General features: G+C 47.7%; 1 protein-coding gene across 3 annotated transcripts in view; it reads left to right on the top strand.

The window, feature by feature from the left end:
- ACSBG1 (acyl-CoA synthetase bubblegum family member 1) overlaps positions 1–23045 on the top strand; it is a 54008-nt gene that overhangs the window by 8634 nt on the left and 22329 nt on the right. The window contains exons 5-6 of one of the 3 annotated variants that reach the window (XM_007173444.3): positions 17928–18026; positions 19052–19152. In XM_007173444.3, the coding sequence (XP_007173506.2) occupies positions 17928–18026; positions 19052–19152 (200 nt within the window). Of the gene's footprint in view, positions 1–17927; positions 18027–19051; positions 19162–23045 lie in introns of all 3 variants that reach the window. The other 2 variants (XM_057543162.1, XM_007173445.3) reach the window with 2 other exon arrangements.

Below are 23045 nucleotides of genomic sequence, written 5' to 3'. Positions count from 1 at the left end.
TGCCTTTTCCCTCTTATTTTGGTATCTTTATTATCTATCTGTTTTCATAAGTATACATTCATCTATTCAAAATTATTTATTGTTGAATATGTCAGGTACTATGCTGAGAATATCACAGAAAACAAAACAAACCCCTAATTTAAGGAATTAACATACTTGCAGCAGAAGACAGACATGAACAAATAATTATATAATTACCTTTTTTTTTTTTTTTCTAAATTTTTTTATTTTTGGCTGCTTTGATTCTTCATTGCTGCGTGCGGGCTTTCTCTAGTTGCATCGAGCGGGGGCTACTCTTCGTTGTGGTGCGCGGGCTTCTCATTGAGGTGGCTTCTCTTGTTGCAGAGCATGGGCTCTAGGCGTGCGGGCTTCAGTAGTTGTGGCATGCAGGCTCAGTAGTTGTGGCTTGCAGGCTCTAGAGCGCAGGCTCAGTAGTTGTGGCGCATGGGCTTAGTTGGTCTGCGGCATGTGGGATCTTCCCAGACCAGGGCTTGAACCCGTGTCCCCTGCATTGGCAGGCAGATTCCTAACCACTGCACCACCAGGGAAGTCCCAATAATTATACAATTACTTATTAAACTATAAGTGCAAAAGGTGCAATGAAAGAATTAAGGGGAAAAAGGAGGGAATGTGGTCATTGCCACTGAATTGCATACTTAAAAATTATTAAAATGGAAAATATTTAATTTCTTAAGGTCTGACTCGGAGGTTGGTGAAGTTTTCCTTGGGAAAAGTAACTTTTAAGCTGAGACCTGAAAGAGGAGTAGGAGTTGGTAGGGAAAGATCTTTCTAAGAAAAGGGCATAGCACGTGCAAAGGCCCTGAGGTGGGAAGGAGCTTGTAGCATTTGAGAAACTAGAAGACCAGTCGGCACAGGACAGAGGACGTGGGAGTATATTATAAGTACCACAGGAAGGCAAGGTCAAGAGTCCCAGGATAAAGGGCAGGGCACATCCCAGAAATCAGAATCCCTGGGGCAAAGTAACCCTGGGCGTAGACCTCTTTTTTTTTTTTTTTTTAAACTATTATTTATTTATTTTATTTTATTTATTTGGCTGCATTGGGTCTTAGCTGCGGCATGCGGGATCTTCTCTGTGGCACGTGGGATCTTTTGTAGCGACTCTGTGTTGCGGTGCGTGGGCTTCTCTCTAGTTGTAGTGCTGAGCGTGCGAGCTCAGTAGTTGTGGTGTGCATGCTCTCTAGCTGTGGTTGGCTGGCTCCGGAGTGCGTGGGCGGGCTTCTCTCTAGTCGTGGCACATGGGCTCCAGAGCATGTGGGCTCAGTAGTTGCGGCGCCTGGGCTTAGTTGCCCTGTGGCATGTGGGAACTTAGTTCCCCAACCAGGAATAGAACCCGTGTCCCCTGCATTGGAAGGTGGATTCTTAACCACTGGACCACCAGGGAAGTCCCGGTCCTAGACATCTGAATACAGGTCTGGATGCCTTCACGATGCAGGTGAGACCAGGCCAGCAATGAGTTCCTGCAGGGGCTGAAGAGTCACTGGCTGGGGTCAGTAGAGCCCAAGCTGGCCTGGAATCAGAACACTGGGCCGGAAGCTGACTCACTCTGTCCCTAGGCAAGTCCCTGAATGGTAGACTCTCAGGCCAGTGGGGTTTTTTTAGGTCACTGAGTCTAACGCACTCTGTCACAACATTCACATATTGTCAACCTACCCTGACTTGAATACCTCCAGGGATGAGGAACTCACTACTTATCTCTTTGTCCTGCAAAAGACATGGGCAATGGTAGTGGGAGAAAGTCCTATATCACCCTGGGTTCTATGAGTGCCCCCTGGGTCCTGGCTCTAGCCCTCCTCCCCAGGCAGCCCTGGCTCCTTGCAAAGGAGCCTGTGAGGAACATTTAAAGTCAGGGCTGGAAAGGTGCTTTGGAAACTGCAAAGGTTGCAACCATGTGAAGGACATCTAGGACCTAGCTTGGACTCTAGCCCCAAGCAGCTGTAAAATAAGAATTTACATCTGCAAAATATAATAGGTTGTGTGTAAGCAAAATTTTCATATAGTGAAATATGCAGATATGAGTATAATTTGATGACTTTTGACAAAAAGTATATACCCCTGTAATCAACAACTCAGTAGAAATATAGAACATTTTTATCAGCCCAGAATGTCCTCTCTGCTCCCTTCTAGTCAACTCTCACCCCCATTTGTCCTTAAGCAAACCAGTTTTGAACAGCCACTGTTTTCTGGCCATTCTTGAACATCGTATAAATGGAATCACACAGTATGTACTTTTCTGTGTCTGGCTCCTTTCACTCATCATGATGTTTGCACGATTCCTCCATGTTGTGAAGTGTTTCAGTAGTTCATTCTTTTGTACTGTTGAGTAGAATGCCACCGTGTGGCTAGACAACGATTTGTTTGTCCATTCTCCTGTTGAGGGCATTTGAGTTGTTTCCAGTTTGGGGATTTTATTAATAAAGCTGCTACAAACTTTCTTGTATAAGGTTTTTTGTGGACATATATATTCATTTCCTTGGAGAAGACCCTAGAAATACAACTGTTGTATCAAAAGATAGGTATATGTTTAAAGAAGCCACCAGAAGTTTTCCAAAGTGGTCATGCCATCACCGAGAGCAGTTTCTGTTGCTCCAAATCTTTGTCAACACTAAATATTGTTAGTCTTTTTAATTTTAGCTATTCTGGCGGGCAAATAGTGGTATCTCATTGTGGTTTTAATTTCCCTGATAATGATGTTGAGCTTATTTTCATGTGCTTACTGGCCATTTCTATATCTTCTTTTGTGAAGTGTCTGTCCAGATCTTTAGACCATTTTATAATTGTGTTCTTAATCCTTTTATTATTGATTTGCAGAGATTTCTCTGTATATTCTGGATATCAGTCCCTAACTAGATACTTGTATGGAAAATATTATCTCCCAGTTTGTGGCTTATCTTCATTTCCTTAATGGTGTCTTTTGATGAGTAAACATCATTTTATTTGATAAATCTAATTTATCTAAGTATTTCTTTTATGGTTAGTGCTTTTGCATCCTCTCTAAGAAATCTTGGCCTGTACTAAGGTCATAAAGATACTTTTTTCTATGTGTTCTACTAGAAGCTTTAGCCTTTACATTTAGGCCTATGATCCACTTCAAATTAATATTTTCTTTTTTCCCACATTTTTATCCAGTTATTCAAGTGCCATTTATTGAAAATGATTTTTTTCCAGTATTAAATTGCTGTGGCTCCTTTGTTTAAAAAAAAAAAAAGTCAACTGTCCATATGTATGGACCTATTTCTGGATTTCCTTCCATTGAACTATTTTTCTATACTTATGTCAACACACACTGTCTTCATTACTATATCTTTATATTAAGTCTTGAATCAGGTAGTGTTGGTCCTCCAACTTTGTTCTTTTTTTTTTTTCAAGATTGTTTTGGCTATCCTGGGTGCAATAGGCAGCCTCTAAGATGCTCCTCAATGATTCTTACCTTCTGGATTCTTGTGTAATCCCTTACCCTTGAATGTGGGCCAACCTAGTAACTCATTTCTAAGAAGTAGAATATGGCAAAAGTGATGGAATTTCACTTCAGAGATTTGGTTACACAAAGACCATGACTTCATTTTTACTGCTCTCCCTCATTTTCTTCCTTGCTTGTTCTGAGGGAGAGGCCCAGGTGGCAAGGGCCTGAGGGAACCCTCTGGTCAACAACCAGTAAGGATTTGAGACCCTCAGCCCAACAACCTGCAAGGAACTTAATTCTGCCAACAACCCCAGGAGTGAGCTTGGAAGCAGATCCTCTCCCAGTTGAACCTTCAGATGAGAACACAGCCCTGGCTGACAGTTTGATGACAACATCACAAGAGATTTTGAGCCAGAGGCACTCAGTTAAGCCACACCTAGATGTCTAACCCACAGAAACTGTAAGATAATAAATGTTTGTTTTTTAAGCCACTACGTTTTGGGATACTTGTTATGGAGTAATAGGTTACTAACACAATAGTTCCTTTTTATTTCCATGCAAAATTTAGAATTATCTTGTCAGTCACAACAAAAAGACTGCTGGAATTCTGACTGAGAATGAACTGAATCTATATTTCAAGTTGGGGAGAATATCCTGATCAATGAACATGGTATGTATTTCCATTTACTTAGGTATTTGATTTCTCTCAACTATGATTTGTAGTTTTCAGTTGTAGATGTCTTACACATGTTTTCCTATATTCCTAAGAATTGTATGGGTTTTGATACTATGTAAATTGTATTTTAAAATTAATTTTCTAATCATTTGTTATTTATATAAAAATACAATTGATTTAAAAAAAATTGACCTTGTATCCTGTGATATTACTAAATTAATTATTAGTTCTAGTGTTTCTTTTTATAGATCCCCTAGGATTTTTTATATATATAATTTTGTTATCTATTTTAAAAGATAGTTTTACTTCCAATCATTTTGCCTTTTAATATTTTTTTTTGCCTTATGGCACAGGCTAGGACCTCCAACATAATGCTGAATAGAGGTAGTAAGAGTGGGCATCCTTGTCTTGTTTCTAATATATTTAGCATTTCCACTGATCTTCATTCCTTCTTGTAGATCCATGTTTTCATCTGGTGTAATTCCTATCAGCCTGAATAAATCCCTATAGCATTTCTTGTAGTGAAAGTGTCCTAGTTAATCTCTTGATGCTTAACAAATCACTCAAAACTGTGGTGCCTCAAACCAACAACAATCATTTATTATCTCTCATGGTTTCTACGGGTCAGTAATTCAGGAGCAACTTAGTTAAGTGGTTCCGGCTCAGGGTCTCTCATGAGGTTACAGCCAAGATGTCAGCCAGGGTAATACTCATCTGGAATTGGAAGACCCTCTTTCAAGCTCACTTATAAGGTCGTTGGTAGACCTCTGTTCCTCATTGGCTGTGTTAGTTTCCTGTTGCCACTAACAAATTACCACAAGCTTGGTGGTTTAAGACAGAAATTTATTCTTTCACAGTTCTGGAGGCCAGAAGTCTGAAATCAGTTTCACAGGGCTAAAATCAAGGTGTCAGCAGGGCTGTGCTCCCTCCAGAGGCTCTAGGAGAGAATCTGTTCTTGGCCTCTTCCATCTCCTGGAGGCTACCCACATCCACCCTTGGCTTGTGGTCGCACCACTCCAATCTCTGCCTCTGTGGTCACATTGCCTTCTCTTCTGTGTGTGTGTCAAATCTCCCTCTGCCTCCCTCATGTAAGGATACAAGTGAGTGCATTTAATGCCCACCTGGATAATCCAGGATAATGTCCCTGTCTCAAAATCCTTAATTTAATCACATCTGCAAAATCCTTTTTTAGGGGGCGGGGAGGGGAGGCATGTAAAGGCATGTAAGGTAATATTCAGTTTCCAGAGATTAGGAGATGAATATTTGCGGGGGTGGGTGGGGCATTTTTCAACTTACTACATTGGTGTTGCCCAGAGAATTTAGTTTTGCCAGTGGACCTCTCTATAGGCTGCTTAAGTGTCTTCTTGACATGACAGCTTGTGGCTGGGCCCAGGGCCGTCTCAAAGTCTTCTTTACTCATATGTCTGATGCCTGAGGTGGTAAGACTCAATAAGTTGGGATTGGGAACAGCTGGGGAGCCTCAGTATCTCTCTCTCTATATTTTTATGTGGCTTCTTCACATGGTCTCCTTCATGGTGGCTTCAGGGTATCCAGATTTCTGACATGGTGGGTCAGGGATCCAAAAAGCGTGTATCCTGAGAGAGTCAGCTGAAAACCGTATCACCTTTTATGATCTAGCCTTGGAAATTACATAGTGTCACTTCTACTACATTGTATTTGTTAGAAGCTGGTCATTAAGGCCATCCCATATTCAAGGAGAAGAGAATAAAACTCAGCCTATTGATGGGAAGAGTGTAAAGAATTTGCAGACACGATTTCAAACCATCACAGAAGTGCGCTGGTGAAAAACCCTCCCATCCTGCATTTAAATGAAATGTCATTATTTCACTTTGTTTTTAATTGAAATACAGTTGATTTACAATGTTGTGTTAGTTTCAGGTGTCCAGCAAAGTGATTCAGTCATATATATATATAAAAGAATATATATATATAGATAGATTATTTTAGATTCTTTTCCATTATAGGTTATTGTAAGATATTGAGTATAGTTCCCTGTGCTATACAGTAGGTGCTTGTTGGTTATCCATTTTATATTTGCTTTCATTTTGAAAGATGTTTTTTGAAAGATATTTGATGTTGTCTCACAGGTAACTGAGGATCTGTTCATTTTTTTTAATATAACAGCTTTATTGAGATATAAATTACATGCCATAAAATTTACCCATTTAAAGTATAAAATCCAGTGGTTTTTAGTATATTCCCAGAGTTGTGCAAACATCACCACAGTCCATTTTATTTTATTATTATTTTTTGTGGCTGTGCTGTGCGGCATGTGGGATCTTAGTTCCCTGACCAGGGATGAACCCGTGTCCCTTGCAGTGGAAGCACGGAGTCTTAATCACTGGACCTCCAGGGAATTCCCCACAGTCCATTTTAAAATATTTTCATTACCCCAAAAGAAACCCTAGACCCATTAGCAGTCACTCTCCATTTCCCCTCAAGCCTCCAGCCCTAGGCAACCACTAATCTGCTTTTTGTCTCTATAGATTTGCTTATTCTAGACCTCTCACTTAAATGAACTGATATAATATATCGTCTATTGTGAATGGCTTCTTTCACTTAGCATGATATTTTCATGATTCATCCGTGTCATATCATGTATCAGTACTTCATTCCTTTTATGGCCAAATAATGTTCCAGTGTATGGACATGCCACATTTTGTTTACCCAGTCATCAGTTGATGGACATTTGAGTTTTCATTTTCTGGCTATTATGAATAATGCTCCAGTGAACATTTATGTACAAGTTTTTGTATGGACATATGTTTTAATTTCTTTTGGGTATAAAGCTAGAAGTGGAATTGTTTGGTCATATAATAACTCTATGTATAACCTTTTGAGGAACTAGCAGACTGTTTCCCAAAGCAGCTGCATTACCACCAGCAGTGTACAAGAGTTCCAATTTCTCCACATCCTCACCAACACTGTTAGTATCTGTATTTTATAAACAGCCATTCCAGTGGGTATGAAGTGTTATCTTATTCTGGTTTTGATTTGCACTTCCTGGTAGCTGATGATGTTGAACATCCTTTAATGTGCTTGTTGTCCATTTGTATATCTTCTTTGGGGAAATGTCTATTCAAATCCTTGCCCAGTTTTAATTGGGTTATTTTTCTTCTTTCTTTCCTTTCTTGTTGTTGTTGAATTGTTAGAGTTCTTTATATATTCTATACAATTCTCTTATCAGATAAATGATTTGCAAATATTTCCTTCCATTCTGTGGGTTATCTTTTCACCTTCTTGATGGTGTCCTTTGAAGCACAAAGAGGTTTAATCTTGATGTAGTCCAATTTACCTGTTTTTGTTTTGTTGCTTGTACTTTTGGTGTCATAGCTAAGAAGGCTTTACCTAACTGAAGTCCACCTCCGTGCTTTCACTACCCAGGGTGTGGGTTCCATACCTGGTCAGGCAACTAAGATCCCACAAGCCATGTGGCGTGGCCAGAAAAAAGCCAAAAAACAAAAAAATAACAACTTAAGTCCACATAGATTTTCTTCTAATATTTTTACAGTTTAAGCTCTTATATTTTGGTCTTTGATACATTTTGAATTAATTTTTTGTGTATGGTATGAGGAAAGGGTCCAACTTTATTCTTTTGCATGTGGATACTGAGTTGTCCCAGCACCATTTGTTGATTTGTACCATTTGTTGAAAAGTATACTTTCTGCATTGAATTGTCATGGCACCCTTGTTGAAAATCAATTGACTATAAATGTGAAGGTGGATTTCTGAATTCTATATTCTATTCCATTCATCTATATGTCTATCCTATGCCAGTATCACTTTGTCCTGATTACTGTAGTGTAGGTTTATAGTATGTTTTGAAATCAAGAAGTGTGATCCTCCAACTTTGGTCTTTTTCAAGATTGTTTTGTCTATCCTGGGTCTTTTGAAGTTTCATAGTAATTTTAGACCAGTTAATTTCTGCCAAATGCCAGCTAGGATTTTGATAGAGATTATGTTGACCTGTAGATCAATTTGGCTATCTTTTTTTTTTTAAGTTTTTTTTTAAAATTTATTTATTTTATTTATTTATCACTGGCTGTGTTGGGTCTTCTTTGCTGTGCGTGGGCCTTCTCCAGTTGCGGTGAGCGGGGGCTACTCTTCATTGCAGTTCATGAGCCTCTCATTGCAGTGTCTTCTCTTGTTGCAAAGCACGGTCTCTAGGCACGTGGGCTTCAGTAGTTGCGGTGTGTAGGCTCAGTAGTTGTGGTTCGCGGGCTCTAGAGCACAGGCTCAGTAGTTGTGGCGCATGGGTTTAGCTGCTCCGCGGCATGTGGGATCCTCCCGGACCAGAGTTCAAACCCGCATCCCCTGCATTGGCAGGCAGATTCCCAACGACTGCACCACCAGGGAATACCCAATTTGGCTATCTTAACAATATTATTATTGCCACTTTCACAATATTAAGTCTCTTGATCTTGAGATGCCTTTGCATTTGCTTAGCTCTTTGTTATTTCTTTTAACAATGTTTCATTCTGCTCAATTAAAAAATCTTTTTTCTCTCTAGTATTTGGATTAAATAATTCTATTATTCTGTCTTCATGTGTATGAACTTTTTTTGGGGGGGGGTAGTTTCCCATCTGCTGTTAAGCTCATCTGGTGAATTTTTCATTTCAGAGATTGTACTTTTCTTATACTATTTTTATGTTGCGATTCTGCATCTGTTCATCAGTTATCATTTTTTCTTTAAATTATCAAACGTGTTAGTAGCTGTTTTAAAGTCTTTGTATATTTATTCTAACATCTGTGTCATACCTGAGTATGTTTCTATTGGCTGTTTTTTTCCCCTTGATTTTGGCTCACATTTCCTGCTTTTTCAGATGTCTGATCATTTTTTGTTATATGTTGGATACTATGATGATATGTCAGGAGTATGCTGATTTGAAGAATTTAAAAATACATGTGCATTAAACTAGTGTCTCAGCCACAATGCTCTGCCTTTCTGAGTCAGTTGCTCCTAAGAAAACCCACGTTGCTGAAGTGTGTGGAGAGGGATAAGGAGCTTCAGAGAGCCTCACCCAATTTTAGGCAGAGCATACGGTGGTTCAGAACATGAAATCTGGAATCAGATTGCCTGGATTTGAATCCCAACTATTCCAATTACAAGCTGTATAACCTTCAGCAAGTTACTTCATCTCTTTGTCCTTCCATTTCCAATTAAATGGGGGATTCTAATTTAGTACCTACTTTATAAGATTGTTGAGATAAGTAAATGAGTTAACACGTGTAACTCAATTGGAACAGCACCTGGCACATACTAATTGCTCAGTAAATGTTAGTTCTCACTTTTAAAAACGTGAAACCATGTTCCCCTAAAAGACCAGGCTCCCACAGCTCTGTGCCTCCACCTCATGACCCCCTTGCCTGCCATGCTCACAGATACCTCTCCTGTATACAGGCCATGTACGTGCCTCTCTCCTTCACCCTCCTCTTTAGACTGTGGGCTCCTGTAGGTCAGGGACCAAGTCTGGGAGCCAACATTCATATGCTGCAGGGACACGACACCCCTGTTGGTAGAAGTCTAACTCCCAGCTTTGCCCCCAACCTGACACCATGAAGTTCCTCTGGCCGAGGAATGGGCAGTATTCTTCCTTCCTCTCATCTCCTTAGTAGAAACATGGAAAACCACCTATCATCAGAGCTGGGACTTAGAGACTATCCCTTCCACCCCTTCATTTTATAGCTGGAGTAACTGAAGTCCTAACAGGAGAAGTGTGCCCAAAGTCAAACTCGTGGTACTTCAAATAAAAATGGCAAGTGATGGGAGATGGCAATTTTCTAGGAGTCTTTGCTTTGTGTTGGAATTATGTCAACTCCAAGCTTCATACTGCTCTCCCAATGATGATTCAAAACACCAATTGACAGTTATCTGTGTCTGTCATCAATACAACATAAGAAAATGGTTTGATGGTGTAAACCTTGCCTATATACAAAATTTTTCAAAATTTTGGAGGAAGGGTATAAAGAAGGGTCTAATGATGAATGATTGGAAGCAGGAGTTTAGAGGACCATGGGATGCCCACCTTTCTATACCTCCCGCCCTTTTGCCCCTGCCCCACCCACTCGAATCACCCAGTAGACCTGAGACTATTGAGGTATAGCCTGTTGGTTAAGAGCATAAACACTGAAGCCCACTTGCCCAAATTTGCATCCTACTCTGCTAACTGAAAGACCTTGAGCAAGTTACATAATCTCCTTGTACTTCAGTTTCCTCATCTGTAAAGTGGGGATAGTGATAGGAATTACCTTACAGGGCTGTTGTGAGGATTAAATGTGTTAATATATGTGTAAGGTGCACAGAACATTGCCTAGCACACAGTTAGTGCTGCATACCTGTTAGCTATTAGCCATTACTATCATTATTCTTGCCTTGTTTTACCCCGGCTCCTCAGGCCTGGGAGCCTAGTAACACCCGACCTCGTAGCCTTGTCTCTGCCTGGTGAAGCAGAATTCCAGCTCAGGCCCCCAAATCACCAGTCATAGACAGAAAACTGGAAGGCCCTCTGTCTGTGACTTATCTGAGGAAACTTGAGTCCCAGAGAGGACCAGGGACTTGCCCAAGTTTACCCAACTAAGGTAGAACCTGGGCTAGAATCCAGATGTCCCAGTGCCCAGGGACCTGTCTTGGGCATGATCAGACTCCTTCCAGGCTTTGCAGGGGAGCTCAGTGTGACAGTGCAGACTGTGTAATTAGCTAGACAGGGTTAAACACTGAGCCACTGCCAAATGGGTTAGAAGTCAGCTGGCTGGCCGGACGGCCCCACCCCCATGGATGGTGGGAGCCAAGGTGAAGCTGGGACTAGCCTTTGGCCTGTCAGCAAACACTCTGCTGTTGGGCCCTTAGACTGTGGGCTCAGTCACAGTCAAGGGCCCCTGAGTGCCTGCCCCAAATATGTTCCTTCTGGTGGATCTGGGGGGATATGTCTTAGACCACCCTTGCCCTGTCCTCACCCTTTCCAAGAGACCATGGATCCCCAAAAGATCTCTGCATTGGCCAAGGTCCCCCTGTGAGCTGGGGGACGAAGGCCAGGGACGGTCCACAGCCTGAGTCTATGACCAGGGCCCTGTATCCTTTTCTGTCTGCACCAGCCTCCCCTGCGGCACCATTGCCTGTGACGCTTGCCCTCTGCCTCTCATAAAATAAACCTTCACCCTTATCCAACTTTCTCCCTTTAATTTCACTGTACCCCCTACCCCAGCCTGGGTCTGGTGACCCCACAGTGACCTTGAATGCATCTTTGTTTATTGACCGTCAGTCCCATCATCTCTAAGCCTTCGAGGCAGGGACCAGGCTCACTGGGCTCACCTCTGCCCCCAGGCCCCCTGCAATGTCTGTAGAGGAGGCACTCAGTCAATAATCATAGTAGGAAGGAGGACCCTCAGGGAGCCGTCAGTCATGGGGCAGGAAAAGATCATTTCCAGCTCTGAGAATATGGGCTTAAGATTTTTATCTCATGGTAGACAATTATGTTTTAAAAAGTAACACCCAGACTCTAAATGTTAAGTGCTCTGGGATGGGCTCAGCCAGGGCAGCTCCAGGAAGAAACATGAGAGCTGGGGGTCCCTCCCAGAGGGCTTCCGGAAGGAGGAAGGGTCTGAAGAACAGTTGGAAGCTTCTGCCGGGGGAGGCAACCTTGTGGCTTTTGAGAGGGGATAGAAAGGGAAGATGACACATTTCCCAAGCCCTCCTGCCTAGAATAAGCCCATTTGCCCAGCCTCCTCATCAGTTTGGAAACTCTACATCCAGAGTGGTTGTCGAGCTGCCCGGGAGGGGCTGAGGGATCTGGGCATATGTTCCTGCTAGCCGAAGTGAGGACATTTCTCCCGCCATCCCCACCCACATCAACCCCCAGTGCCAACTCCAATCATCAATAACAATGCTCTGTCCTCACTAGGAAAGCGGGAGGAGGAGGAGAAGAGGGGCAGCCCGTATTCTCTTCAGGAAAGAGGAAGAGTCCACATTCCCTTCTGGGGTTCACTGGGTTGGTTGTTAATATAGCATGGGCTTCCAAAGCCCCCTGGGTGCCCTGAAACTGCAAGAGAGCATCTGGAAGCATTGATGGCGGGGCAAGGGGAGGGCTTCTAGCAGGTTCTCAAAGGGCTCATGACTCATGGGAGGCTCAGGACCAACACCCCGGACCCAAATTGTCAGGGTGCCCTGAGGTGGCAGTGGGCAAGGATCACTGGGGAAAAAGGCCATTAAGAAACTGGAATTTGGGGCTTCCCTGGTGGCACAGTGGTTAAGAATGCGCCTGCCAATACAGGGGACACGGGTTCGAGCTCTGGTCCAGAAAGATCCCACATGCCGCAGAGCAACTAAGCCTGTGCACCACAACTACTGAGCCTGCACTCTAGAGCCCGCGAGCCACAGCTACTGAGCCCGTGGGCTACAACTACTGAAGCCCGTGTGCCTAGAGCCCGTGAACCGCAACGAAGAGTAGTTCCCGTTCCTGCAACTAGAGAAAGCCCATGTGCCCCAAGGAAGACCTAACGCAGCCAAAAATAAATAAATAAAATAAATAAATTTATAAAAAATAAAATAAAATAAAATAAACTGGAATTTGGGACTTCCCTGGTGGTCCAGTGGTTAAGACTCCACGTTTCCAATGCAAGGGGCACAGGTTCAATCCCTGGTTGCGGAACTAAGATCTCACATGCCACACAGCCCAGCCAAAAAACAAACAAAGAAACTGGAATTTGAAAGGGCAGAATTCTCTTGAAGTTGGTGTGCTGGTAGTGACATGCCAGCTTAGTGTAGCAATCTGGAAGTCATCTGCCATCTGACTGGGTGGAGGGCCTTGGAATAACTCCTGCCCCATCCTGCTGCTATGCCCTGACCCTTAGCCTTCAAATTAGGACTTAAGTTCCCCCTAACACCCAGTGGGACTGCCTCCATTTTTTTACTTCATCCAATCCCCACTCACCCCAAGGCAGTTGGCAGGTGAAAACTAAGGTGGGGAGGTAACTCTGGGGTGATGGAAGTGGGAGGCGAAACAGCACAGTGATTGGGAGGGAGGTTTCTAGAGAGCATGGCCCAGGTTTTAGAAGATGCAGGTTTACTGCCACAAACCTGAGAGTCTCTGGAATGAGGTGGCAGTGGAGGGGGCGTTTGAGGACAGAGGGCAACGTGCAGAGATATTGTTACCATGGAAGAGGGGCTTGCCAGAGGCAATGTGAGATGGAGCTGTTGGCTGAATTTTATGATACAAATAACGATTAGATCTAGCTTATGTGGTGTCCTGGTTTCAGGGCCAGTTATGGAGACCTGGATTTCAAATGCCATCTCTGCCTCTTGCTGGGTGTGTGACACTGAACAAGTCTAAAACTCTCTGGGCCTCTGTCACCTCACCTGCAAAATGGGACTATTACTACATTCCACATTAGGTTGTTGGGAGAATGCAAGGAGCTAACGCACATAAAGCACTTGGCACAATACGTGCATTTAGTAAAGAAAAGCTAAAAAAAAAAAAAAAAGTCAAACCTCCTGCCCAGCCCCTGGGGCCCAGGGCTGGCTCCAGGTGGAGGGCCCAGTGGCAGGAACAGTGTCGTCGTGTGGCTCTACCAAGGATGACAGCCAGCACACCCACCTGCACTGGCATCTAGACCCCTCCCCTGCCTCCCGCCCTCTTTATGTAAGCCTCACAGGTGAGCAGCTAGGACCTGCGCCAGATGGGTCAGAGGTATCTTGGGCCACACCTCACCCGTAGCCCAAGGCAGGATGGGGCGGATCCCCACTGACGCCCAGCCCCACTGCATCATCACCTGGAACCAGGGGACCCGGCAGCGCTGGCTCCCACACCCATGATGCTTTAGCTGAAGGAGCACAGGGGATGTTGAGCTCTGTGCCTGCCAGCCCCAAGGAGGAAGGTGAGCGCCCTGCAGCAGCCAGACCCTCTCGGCATGCAGTCCTCTCTAAGTCCTCAGTGGGGTTCTTCCGGCTGGGAGTCAGGAATCACAAGAGAGATTTCAGGGGGACTGATCTTTGAGGTGAGACAGGCAGGTCGTGCAGACTAACGAGCGGTGGTGGGCGTGGGGTCCACTGTGCAGGGGAAAGGGGAAGCCAGTGGGAAGCAGCACTGCAGACTAGGTCACTGCTTTGAGAGCTCCAGCCTGTGCAGAGGGACCAGCCTGTGTGGCCAGGATGGTGGGATTTGGAGGAGGCACTGCTCCTCTCCCTACTTGGGGTTTTCAGGATTTGGGAAAGTATCTGGGCAACGCCCGCCATTGAAAACATCCTGTGGCGTATAGGAGTAGGGTTCTCCCTTTGCCCCCAGAGCAGAGAGAGGTGAGAACCAGAACAAGAAACGGGAGTGTGGGGCGGGGCGGTTGCCAATAGTGGGCAGGAGTCTTTGCAAAGCAGGAGGCCAGAGAATTTGATGTATTTGCTCATCCTGGTGACCGATTGGCCCTGGGGACTAGAGAGCCCGGAGCCCGAAGGCAGCCGCCTCCTGCAATGCTGTGTTGTTCCTGATGCGATCAGAGCATGTGGGCTTAGGAGGCGGTAAATTGCAGTCAGGTAACGAGGCCGGGAGCCAGGGAGTCATGTCCAGGAAGGAGGGCAGGTGCCCCCTAGCCCAGCCAGGCCACGAGGTGACTCACGCTGTGTCTCTATTGCAGGGTGGTTTTGTGGTGCTGGACCTCTCTGGGGCTGATGCAGCTCTCCCAGGGAACGCTGGGACAAGCTCTCTGAGGTTCTCGCTCTCTCCCCGGTGAGCTCGCAGGGTGTGGCCACCCCTCGGGGACCATGCCAGAGGCACTCCTGCTCAGGTCTGCCAGCTCCACCCTGAGGACCATGTAAGGAACAAGGATCACACCCTCTTCCCACCTCCCGGCCCCCACGCTGCCCCCCAGGGAGAGTACCCAGGCTTGGCAGGGTGCCTGGACCCCCAGACTTGGATTGGGAATTTTCACCCTACTTAGTCACCATCCTAATCTCACCAAAGAATTTCCTCCTACTTATTCCCCACAAGATCCATGAGAGTTCACCAGTAAGGGTGAGAGCTGTGGATGTACTAAGCACTTTACATGTATCCTCTTATCCTCACAACAGCCATAGGATTTAGGCAGAAAACCAAGCTAAGAGAGGTACAGTGACTTGTCCAAGGTCGTACGGCAAGTAACGTGACTTGAACAGGCCGACTCTGGTAAATCTCAATGCTCTATTGTTTCAAGAAAGCATTTATTGAACACCTACTGCACACAGAGCAGAGGGTTGATTGGGAAGAAAGAGCCACAGAAATAAAGAGGAGATGGATCCCCATCCATGAGGGGTTCACATGGGAAATGAAGGCTCCCCTCGACTTACGTGTCACACACATAGTGACAACTTGGGAACAATTAGATCCAACCAACATTTACTGAGCTCCAACTGCATGCCAGAGAGAACTTAGGGACAGAGGTCAGGGTTGAATCAGACATGACCCCTACTCTCAAGGAGCTTCCCAAGCCACGTGTGGCCTTCAAAGCCCAAACCTGAGTGTTTGAGGGCTACAAGGGTGAGAGGTGTTGGGGATAATCCAGGAGGACTTCCTGGAGGAGCTGAAGGAAGCTTTTGGCAGGCTGTGTCTTTAAATGGTTCCCATCAGCTCTTCTGCCAAGATTGGAGGAGAAAGGAGGATGCAGGCTCTCCCAGACTGCTCTGCCTGCCCCACACACCTCACAATATGTCTGCTCATACATGCCCTTCAAGTGTTTTCTTGCTCCCTGTGCTACTGGGCAGGTGCTGAAGAAGTTTTTGCTTCTGTGAAAGTGAGTAAGGCAAGATGCTCATAGTGTTTGTGTGTGTGTGTGTGTGTGTGTGTGTGTGTGTGTGTGTGTGGAGTGTGAGCTGGGGTTGAGAGCAATTCCTGTCCTCACCAGGGATACTTTTTGGATCTTCTTCTTCCTCGTAGGAATGAGAAAAGCAGAGGCAAGTCAGCCTCCTTGGGCCGTTCTCCCACCATTACTGTCATTCTGCTGCTTAGGAACTTCCGCCTCTGGGACTGAGCCAAGGTCTGGAGCGCTGTATTCCAGGAGGAGTCTAAGATTCCAGAATGACAGGGATACTGTGTTAATCACCTTTGACAGGCTCACCGTGTTGACTATAATAGTCGTACCTCACTTACTGGGGTCATTTACCAGCCACTTGTACCTTCTGGAAGAGCAGCAAGAATTAGAAGGGGCCCAAAATGCTTTTGAGGAGTCAAAACTGAAGGGATTGCTCCCCAAATCTCTTTTCTTTGAGGAAAACATAAATTCCACTTTGGAAGCCATCTCCTCTGAGTTAACTGACAATTCTAACAAGCTTGGATATTTTATTTCCTAGTCTGCTACCAAAAAACCCTGTAAAGTAGGAGGGAGGTGAGCTGCTAGAGGCCAGCACAGTGACAGTGGCAAGAAGTGACCACTAGTAATGCAGGTGAGGATTAAAAACTAAAGACGACCACGGCCAACAAAGACGTGTGAGGCAGCAGCCACCTTGGGAAGGGGCAGATGGCCCTCGACGCGATGCAGTTTCGCTCATTTTTGTGTTACAAGCCAGACCTGTAGAGTTTGTTACTAGTATGACCTTGAGTGAAGTAAGCAGGAAAAAGTTATAGGGAGGTCCAGCAAATTCTGTTTCAGATGATGGACAAGGATACCCTCCCCCTAAGGGGACTAAATCTTGAAGGTTCAAACCAAGAAGAAGAGCATATTTTACTCATTTGGATAATTAGGTGGATTTTTTTAAAAATTTATTTATTTTATTTTTGGCCGCATTGGGTCTTTGTTGCTGCGCGGGCTTTCTCTAGTTGTGGCGAGCAGGGGCTACTCTTTCTTGCGGTGTGCGGGCTTCTCATTGCAGTGGCTTCTCTTGTTGCAGAGCACGGGCTCTAGGCATGCGCGCTTCAGTAGTCGTGGCACGTGGGCTCAGTAGTTGTGGCTCGCGGCTCTAGAGCGCAGGCTCAGTAGTTGTGGCACACGGGCTTAGTTGCTCCGCGGCACGTGGGATCTTCCTGGATCAGGGCTCGAACCCGTGTCCCCTGCATTGGCAGGCAGATTCTTAACCACTGCGCCACCAGGGAAACCCGTTTAGCTATTTTAAAACCAGAACCAGTTTATGCAAATTTTATTAGGTGGCAGAAATGCTGCCTGTACCTTTTGATGGTGAGGATTTAAAAACAGGCTTGTTTGTGAGGAAGCAGTTAAGACGGTGGGAGATTACAGCCAGTGATGCCTCGGCTGATTTGGGGGTGGCTGCCCACAGCTGGTGTTTTCAAAAGCTGATTGGCTTTAAGCACTGGGTTTACCCTGTGGGCAGCCCTATCTTTTGAGGACAGGGGCCGAGATAGAGCGTGGATGTTACACCAAGTTCACAGTCCTCCCCCGGACTCTCAGTGTGGGACCCTCAGCCTAGTTATGTGTGTGTCCCCCCATTTGCCCTGTAATTGTCTGAGCCCAGAGCTCAGGAGCCATTTGATAACATTATAGTCTTCTTTGTCCCAAGGTGGAGGCAGCTTTTACTCCACAATCCAAGAGAGTAATGGCAGTAACCGATGATCCAAAGTCAGCAGGACAAGTCCCACGGTGTTCAGAACCCTCTGTTTCCCTCTGCCTGGCACAGCAGGCCTCACCCCAGAAGCATGCTTTGTCATCTTTTCAGTCCTTCCGGCAGCCTCCCTGGAGCAGGTCACCATAGCAACAGAAGGGCTGCTTCAGCCCCGTGGCCCAGCCTTGTTCACAAAGTTCCCAAGAAGGGGACCAGCTTGGCACCCCACTCATCCCCCTCCTCCTCACTGCCCTCCCTTCATAACCTCATGATGTCTTTTGCTTTAAAACCTATCTCAGGTTCTTAAACAGACTGCCACCAGGTGGGCCTGAATGTGTTTGCAAACTTAATTTGAACCTGCGGTACCAGCAAGGAGTAAGGACGAATGTGAGAAGCAGGTAACTGAGCAAGCTGCCTGGGGACTAGGTAGGGATGGGACCAGCCCCACCCCGACAGACAGGTGGGATTCCCTGGAGCCAGTGTCCTGCCTTCAGGGATGCCAAGACCAGCTGCACAGGTTGCACACTGCACAACTCCAGTAGGCTCTGTTTACATACCCGATGACTGTGAAAGGTGTCCCCGGAGTTGAGTAATCCTGCTTGACCCTGAGGTGTATACTGAACCCCATCTGCTCATCCACCCAGGAGATTGAGGTCTGGCCAGTTGAACCCTGAGGAGGAATCATGTCAAGGAGCAGTGAGGCTGAGTTGATAATGGAGGCCCAGTAACCCCGTGGGCTGTGTTGACCAGAAGAGGAGATTCATTGTCCAGAGCCGCCAAGCCTGGGAGGCAAGGGGGATCGGGGCCAGGAGTGAAGACAGATGGCAAGAGCCCCAGATTTCCCTGGTCCCATGCCTGTTCTGTCCATCAGGGAATGGACATAGGGCACACTCACAGACACCGTTGCGGGGGAGAGGGCCTCACTTGGGGGCTTGCTTAGGACTCGTGAGAGCTGTAGGAGTGTCCTCAGCTCCACTCTGAGTTTCTAAGCATGGCTATTCCCAAAGCCTGAGGGCTGGTGGGTGTGGAGAGAAAGGGGGTGGGGGCACCTCCCAACCCTCAAAGTTTTCATGCCACTGGAGTAGTGCTCAGAATCCTCCAGTGCCAGACCCCAAGCCTTTCTCTGTCCAGATGGGGACGCTTGAGCCCAGAGAGAGGCATGCATTTGCCCAGAGTCTCACAGCAAATCAGAGCAGAGCAAGACTTGATTTTTCTTTCTACTGAGTCCTTAGAACCTGAAGGGAGAGGGTGGCGTGGGGGTGAGGTTAGCTCCTGCAACTACTAAGGTCTTGTCCCCTGACTACCCCGGGAGGCAGAGATGCCAGCGTCACCCCCGGGGCTGCTGAGACGTGTTCTGGGCCAGCATCGGGAGCCCAGGCCAGTCTGCCATCTTCTAACAATTGTTTTCCCCCTCCCCTGCCAGCTCCCTGACTGACGGGCACACACTCTCCAAAGAGCCCCTAAGCCATGCTCTCAAGCTCTCGTCCCCAGCGAAGGTGAAAGATGCCCAGTTGAATTCTCCAGGTGAGCCAGGTGGGAGGCTGCTGGGCAGAGTAGGGTGGTCCAGGGCAGGGATGGAGCTGTGCTGGGTGTGCTGGAGGGGGTTGATGGGACACTAACAAAGCAAGCCAGGGGACCCACACAGGACAGAACTTTGGGGGACAGGGCAGGCAGAAATCCTGCTGATCTCCATGCCCCAGGGACCCCACCACACCCCTTCCCTCTTTGCCGCCATCAGGGCCAAGCTTGATGGAAGGAAGTGGGAGGAAGTTTTTTTCTTCAAGAAGTTTGGGAAGGAGAGAGGTCAGAGGTAGAAAGACAGCTGGGGCCTCATCCAGGGCAAGACGTCGATACCTGGGATCTCGGCTCGGGGTCCCTGAAGGACGGGAGGAGGCCCAGATAAGCAAGGCCTTGGAGAGTCCAAGCTGGTTGACTGGGCCCAGGGGCAGGCTGGCTGGCCCGAGCTGGCAGAGTTGTTTTTGGAAGCTTGGGAGGCCACATGCTCTTTTAAGGACGTTCACTTCCAGATAATTGCACCTTGTGAGAAGCAGAGTTATCATTTACCCTGGCAAGTCATCAAAATGATAATAACACAGCTTTTGTTCATTTTTATTGGCTGTACAAGAATATTGTAGCAACAACAGACGTTTAAAAAAAAAACGCAAGCAATCGGTGTCTGGCACAGAGGGTCACTGCCTCCCGGGTTCAGTGCCGTCCTTGGGATGGTACATTGTTGCCGTCTTGTCGCTGGTCTGTGTCGCCTCTCAGGTGCTGGTTTTCCCAGTTGTGATTTGCCCAGCTTCAGGCTCCTCAGAGAAGCCAGCTGGTGATCTGGAGGCCACTCCCGCTCCCTTGGGCGTTTGGGTGGGAGCTGGTCGGGGGAGATGACAAGCTGACTGTTGAATTGCTTGTGTATTTTGTAGAATGTTCTTCGATGTGGGTACATCTGGGGTCTTCCTTGTGGCTAGACAGGGATTGTGGATTTAGGGGAGTGGGTGGTAGCATTCAAAGTGGGACTAGCTGGGGAGGCCAGTTCCAAGGGTCCCTAAATGGGGCAATACAGAGGCCAGAACCAGGGGCAGGAGGAAGGGGGAGAGGACTGGGGCCTTTGTTCCAAAGACTCTTCCCTCAGAGTTTCTTCTGACTTGGCTTTCACGGTCAGAGGACAGGCCTGATGTGAGGGCAGGAACAGAGTCGGGACCTCTCTGCTCTGTCACAAGCACTGTCGTGGGCTGGAGGGCAGAAAGCTGGGCCAAGGTCACCATGCCCATGGTCTGTGAGGAAGCTGAGGCGTAAAAGGTGTAACAAGGGGAGACACTAGACCAGGGCTTCGGATACCCTGCTCCCCAGGCTGCCTGGTCCCTTGGAGACCAAACGCCAATCCCCTCACCGTGGCGGGGCTCGCTGCTGCCATCAGACAAGCTGCCCCTCTCCCAGGCTGGGTGTCTTGGGGTGGCCTTGGCAGGGATCTGGCCTGAGGTGTGCACTTTCCTGGAGTGGACTCTGCCTCTCTGCTCTTCCTTAGAGATGAAGAGGGACCTGGACCAAGGAAAGGATTGACCGATTTCTAAGGGGAAGGGTTTGAAAGGCACCAAGAGAGCCCAGGAGAGGGGCCAGCTGGGCCCAGGCAACTGCCACACTCTCTTCCCGAGAGCCAGGGCAGCTCACTGACTTGCTGTGTTGCTGCGTCACCTCTGGCAGGTCCCATCAGTTTGCTCAGGCTTTCTTTCCTTGGACTGGATAATTCCTTCTCTGCAGCGCTCAAAGAGCAGCTGTCAGCACCCGGGGACTTCACACAGCAAAGCCCTGGAGCTCAGAAGTCCTGACTGTGAGTGATGGCATTGGTGTTTTGCAACTCAAGGGGCAGGAAGGGAGCCAATGTGAGGCAAGTTCAGTGTCCCGTGGAGCATTCTGTGTGGGGAGTGTTTCCAAGGAGGAACAAGTAATCCGAGCCCCTTGGGCCTCAGTTGCTTAATCTTAATTAGCATCTGGCAGCCCTGCAGCAGTGAGGCACAGAGAATAGACAGGTTTCAAACAAGCGGGTAGGGAATCCCAGAGAGGGACCCATCAGAGAGGACTGGCAGCCAGGGGCCAGGCAAGGGCCGAGGGTGGGGAGGGGGGCACCAACTTTAAAGGAGGGGTGGGGAAGGAGTAGGCAACTGTAGGGGAGGCAGCGGGGCCATTCTGGTTTATCAGGACTTCGGGAACCTGGTAAGGACAGCCAGGCTGGGGGCGAACCTGGACTCTCCATCCTCTGCGCAGGGCTAGGCTGCTGGGGATATTGAGATGGACGGTATCCTGGCCTCAGAGAACTCCTAGTCTGAGAGCAGACAGGCTCTGGGTGAAGGGCACACAGAGGCTGAGGCAGGAAGGCCTGCTCCCTGGGAACTGGGTGATCAGGGTGCTTCCTGGATGAGGAGGACCTCTAGTTGGCCTCAGACGTTCAAGCTCCCTCTGGGCCTAGGCCTGAGCTGAGTGGTCTGCCCTTGGGAGTTTAGCATCTAGGGCTGGTGATAAGAAGAAGGGGACAATCTGGGAGGGGCTGAGGAGGCTTCTCAGCACCACTGCCCAAGGGACCCCAGGCACTGCCCAGGGCAGTGCCAAGCAGACCTCATTGGCTCCCACAAGGCTGCCCTGTGGGTCACACTCCTCCCAACCCCAACTCGTGTAGCCTCCAGGGTTTTGAAGGGTGGAGGGGGAGGCTCTGGAACGCAGCTGCAGTGAGATCCAGATTCACCATGGCTTGAGTGCCCACTGTGTGCTGGCCTGGCCCTGGGGCTTACTTCCACGATTCCCCAGCAGCTCCACGAGTCCCGGCTCCACACTCTGTACGGGAGAGGATATTGGAGCAGCCACATGTGGGGAGGGGCCTCGAAGCTGCCATTTCCATAAAACTGAGAAAAGGCAACTATCTGTACCAAAGACTGTTTGCGGAGGGGGGGCTTCGGCGGATTACAAGAGGAGTTAAATCGTTCTTCCCCACACATCTGCCCCCTTAATAAGAGCAACTTTTACTGAACATTTACCGTATGCTAGGCTCTGTGCTCAGGGATTAACTTTCATCTGTCATCTTCTCTTCATGGCAGCAGTGGGGTAGGCACTTTTATCATTCTCATGTGGTAGGGCAAACCGAGCTCAGAGAGGTTCAGTGAGTTCCTCAGAATGACACAGCTAGTAAGATGTGGAAGTCTTAACTGGCACACTGCCTCTTTGGGACCGTTTAGGTGTGGTCCCCTCCCCTCCTGCATGCCCTGGCCAGCCCCTGCCTCCTAACTGCCAAGCTGCAGTCCCTCTGGAGAGCTCTTGGAGGCTTGCCTGCAGGAATCAGAGTTCACCTGGGTCTCCTTGAGTTCCCAAGAAGCTGGAGGGTCCTCAAGCTCTGGTCCCCAGACTGGGCTCTGAGCTGCCCAGATGGCTGTTCTCCCGGGGACAGCTCCACTGAGTTGGGCCACAGAGCACCTGGGATCTGACCTCCACACAAAGGCAGCCTTGTGCTGGGCCTAGACATACATTTTTTTCTAGTCCTTTCTGGGTGAAACATGAACCCCAGCTGGATCAAGGCAACGTCAAGACCACAGGGAAGAGGAGGGGATCCAAAAGAAGCAGCTGCCGGGGATGGGGCTGGTGGAGGTGCTGGCCAGGCCTGTTCCCTACACTCACTCTCCCTAGGAAACTCTCACACCCACTGAGGAGTTTTGAGCTGGAGGTCAGGAGGCTGGGAGCTCAGCCCAGCTTGATCACCAGGCCTCCCTCTGTCCCACGCTCCTACCCTTCCCAAATGTTTCAAGGGCATGCGTGGTGTTTCGGCTGGAAGGAGACAGGTACTACCCTTGTCCTCAGGAAGCTCAGAGCCTGCAGCTGGGGGGCAAGGAGGGGCCCTTGGGACAGTGTGAGGCAGAGGATCCGCTGTCATTTCA

This window comes from Balaenoptera acutorostrata, chromosome 3 (genome assembly GCF_949987535.1).
Source record: "Balaenoptera acutorostrata chromosome 3, mBalAcu1.1, whole genome shotgun sequence".
NCBI classification, from domain to species: Eukaryota; Metazoa; Chordata; class Mammalia; order Artiodactyla; family Balaenopteridae; genus Balaenoptera; species Balaenoptera acutorostrata.
Note: the sequence above shows the minus strand (reverse complement) of the source record. Positions and strands in the feature narration are given on the sequence as shown.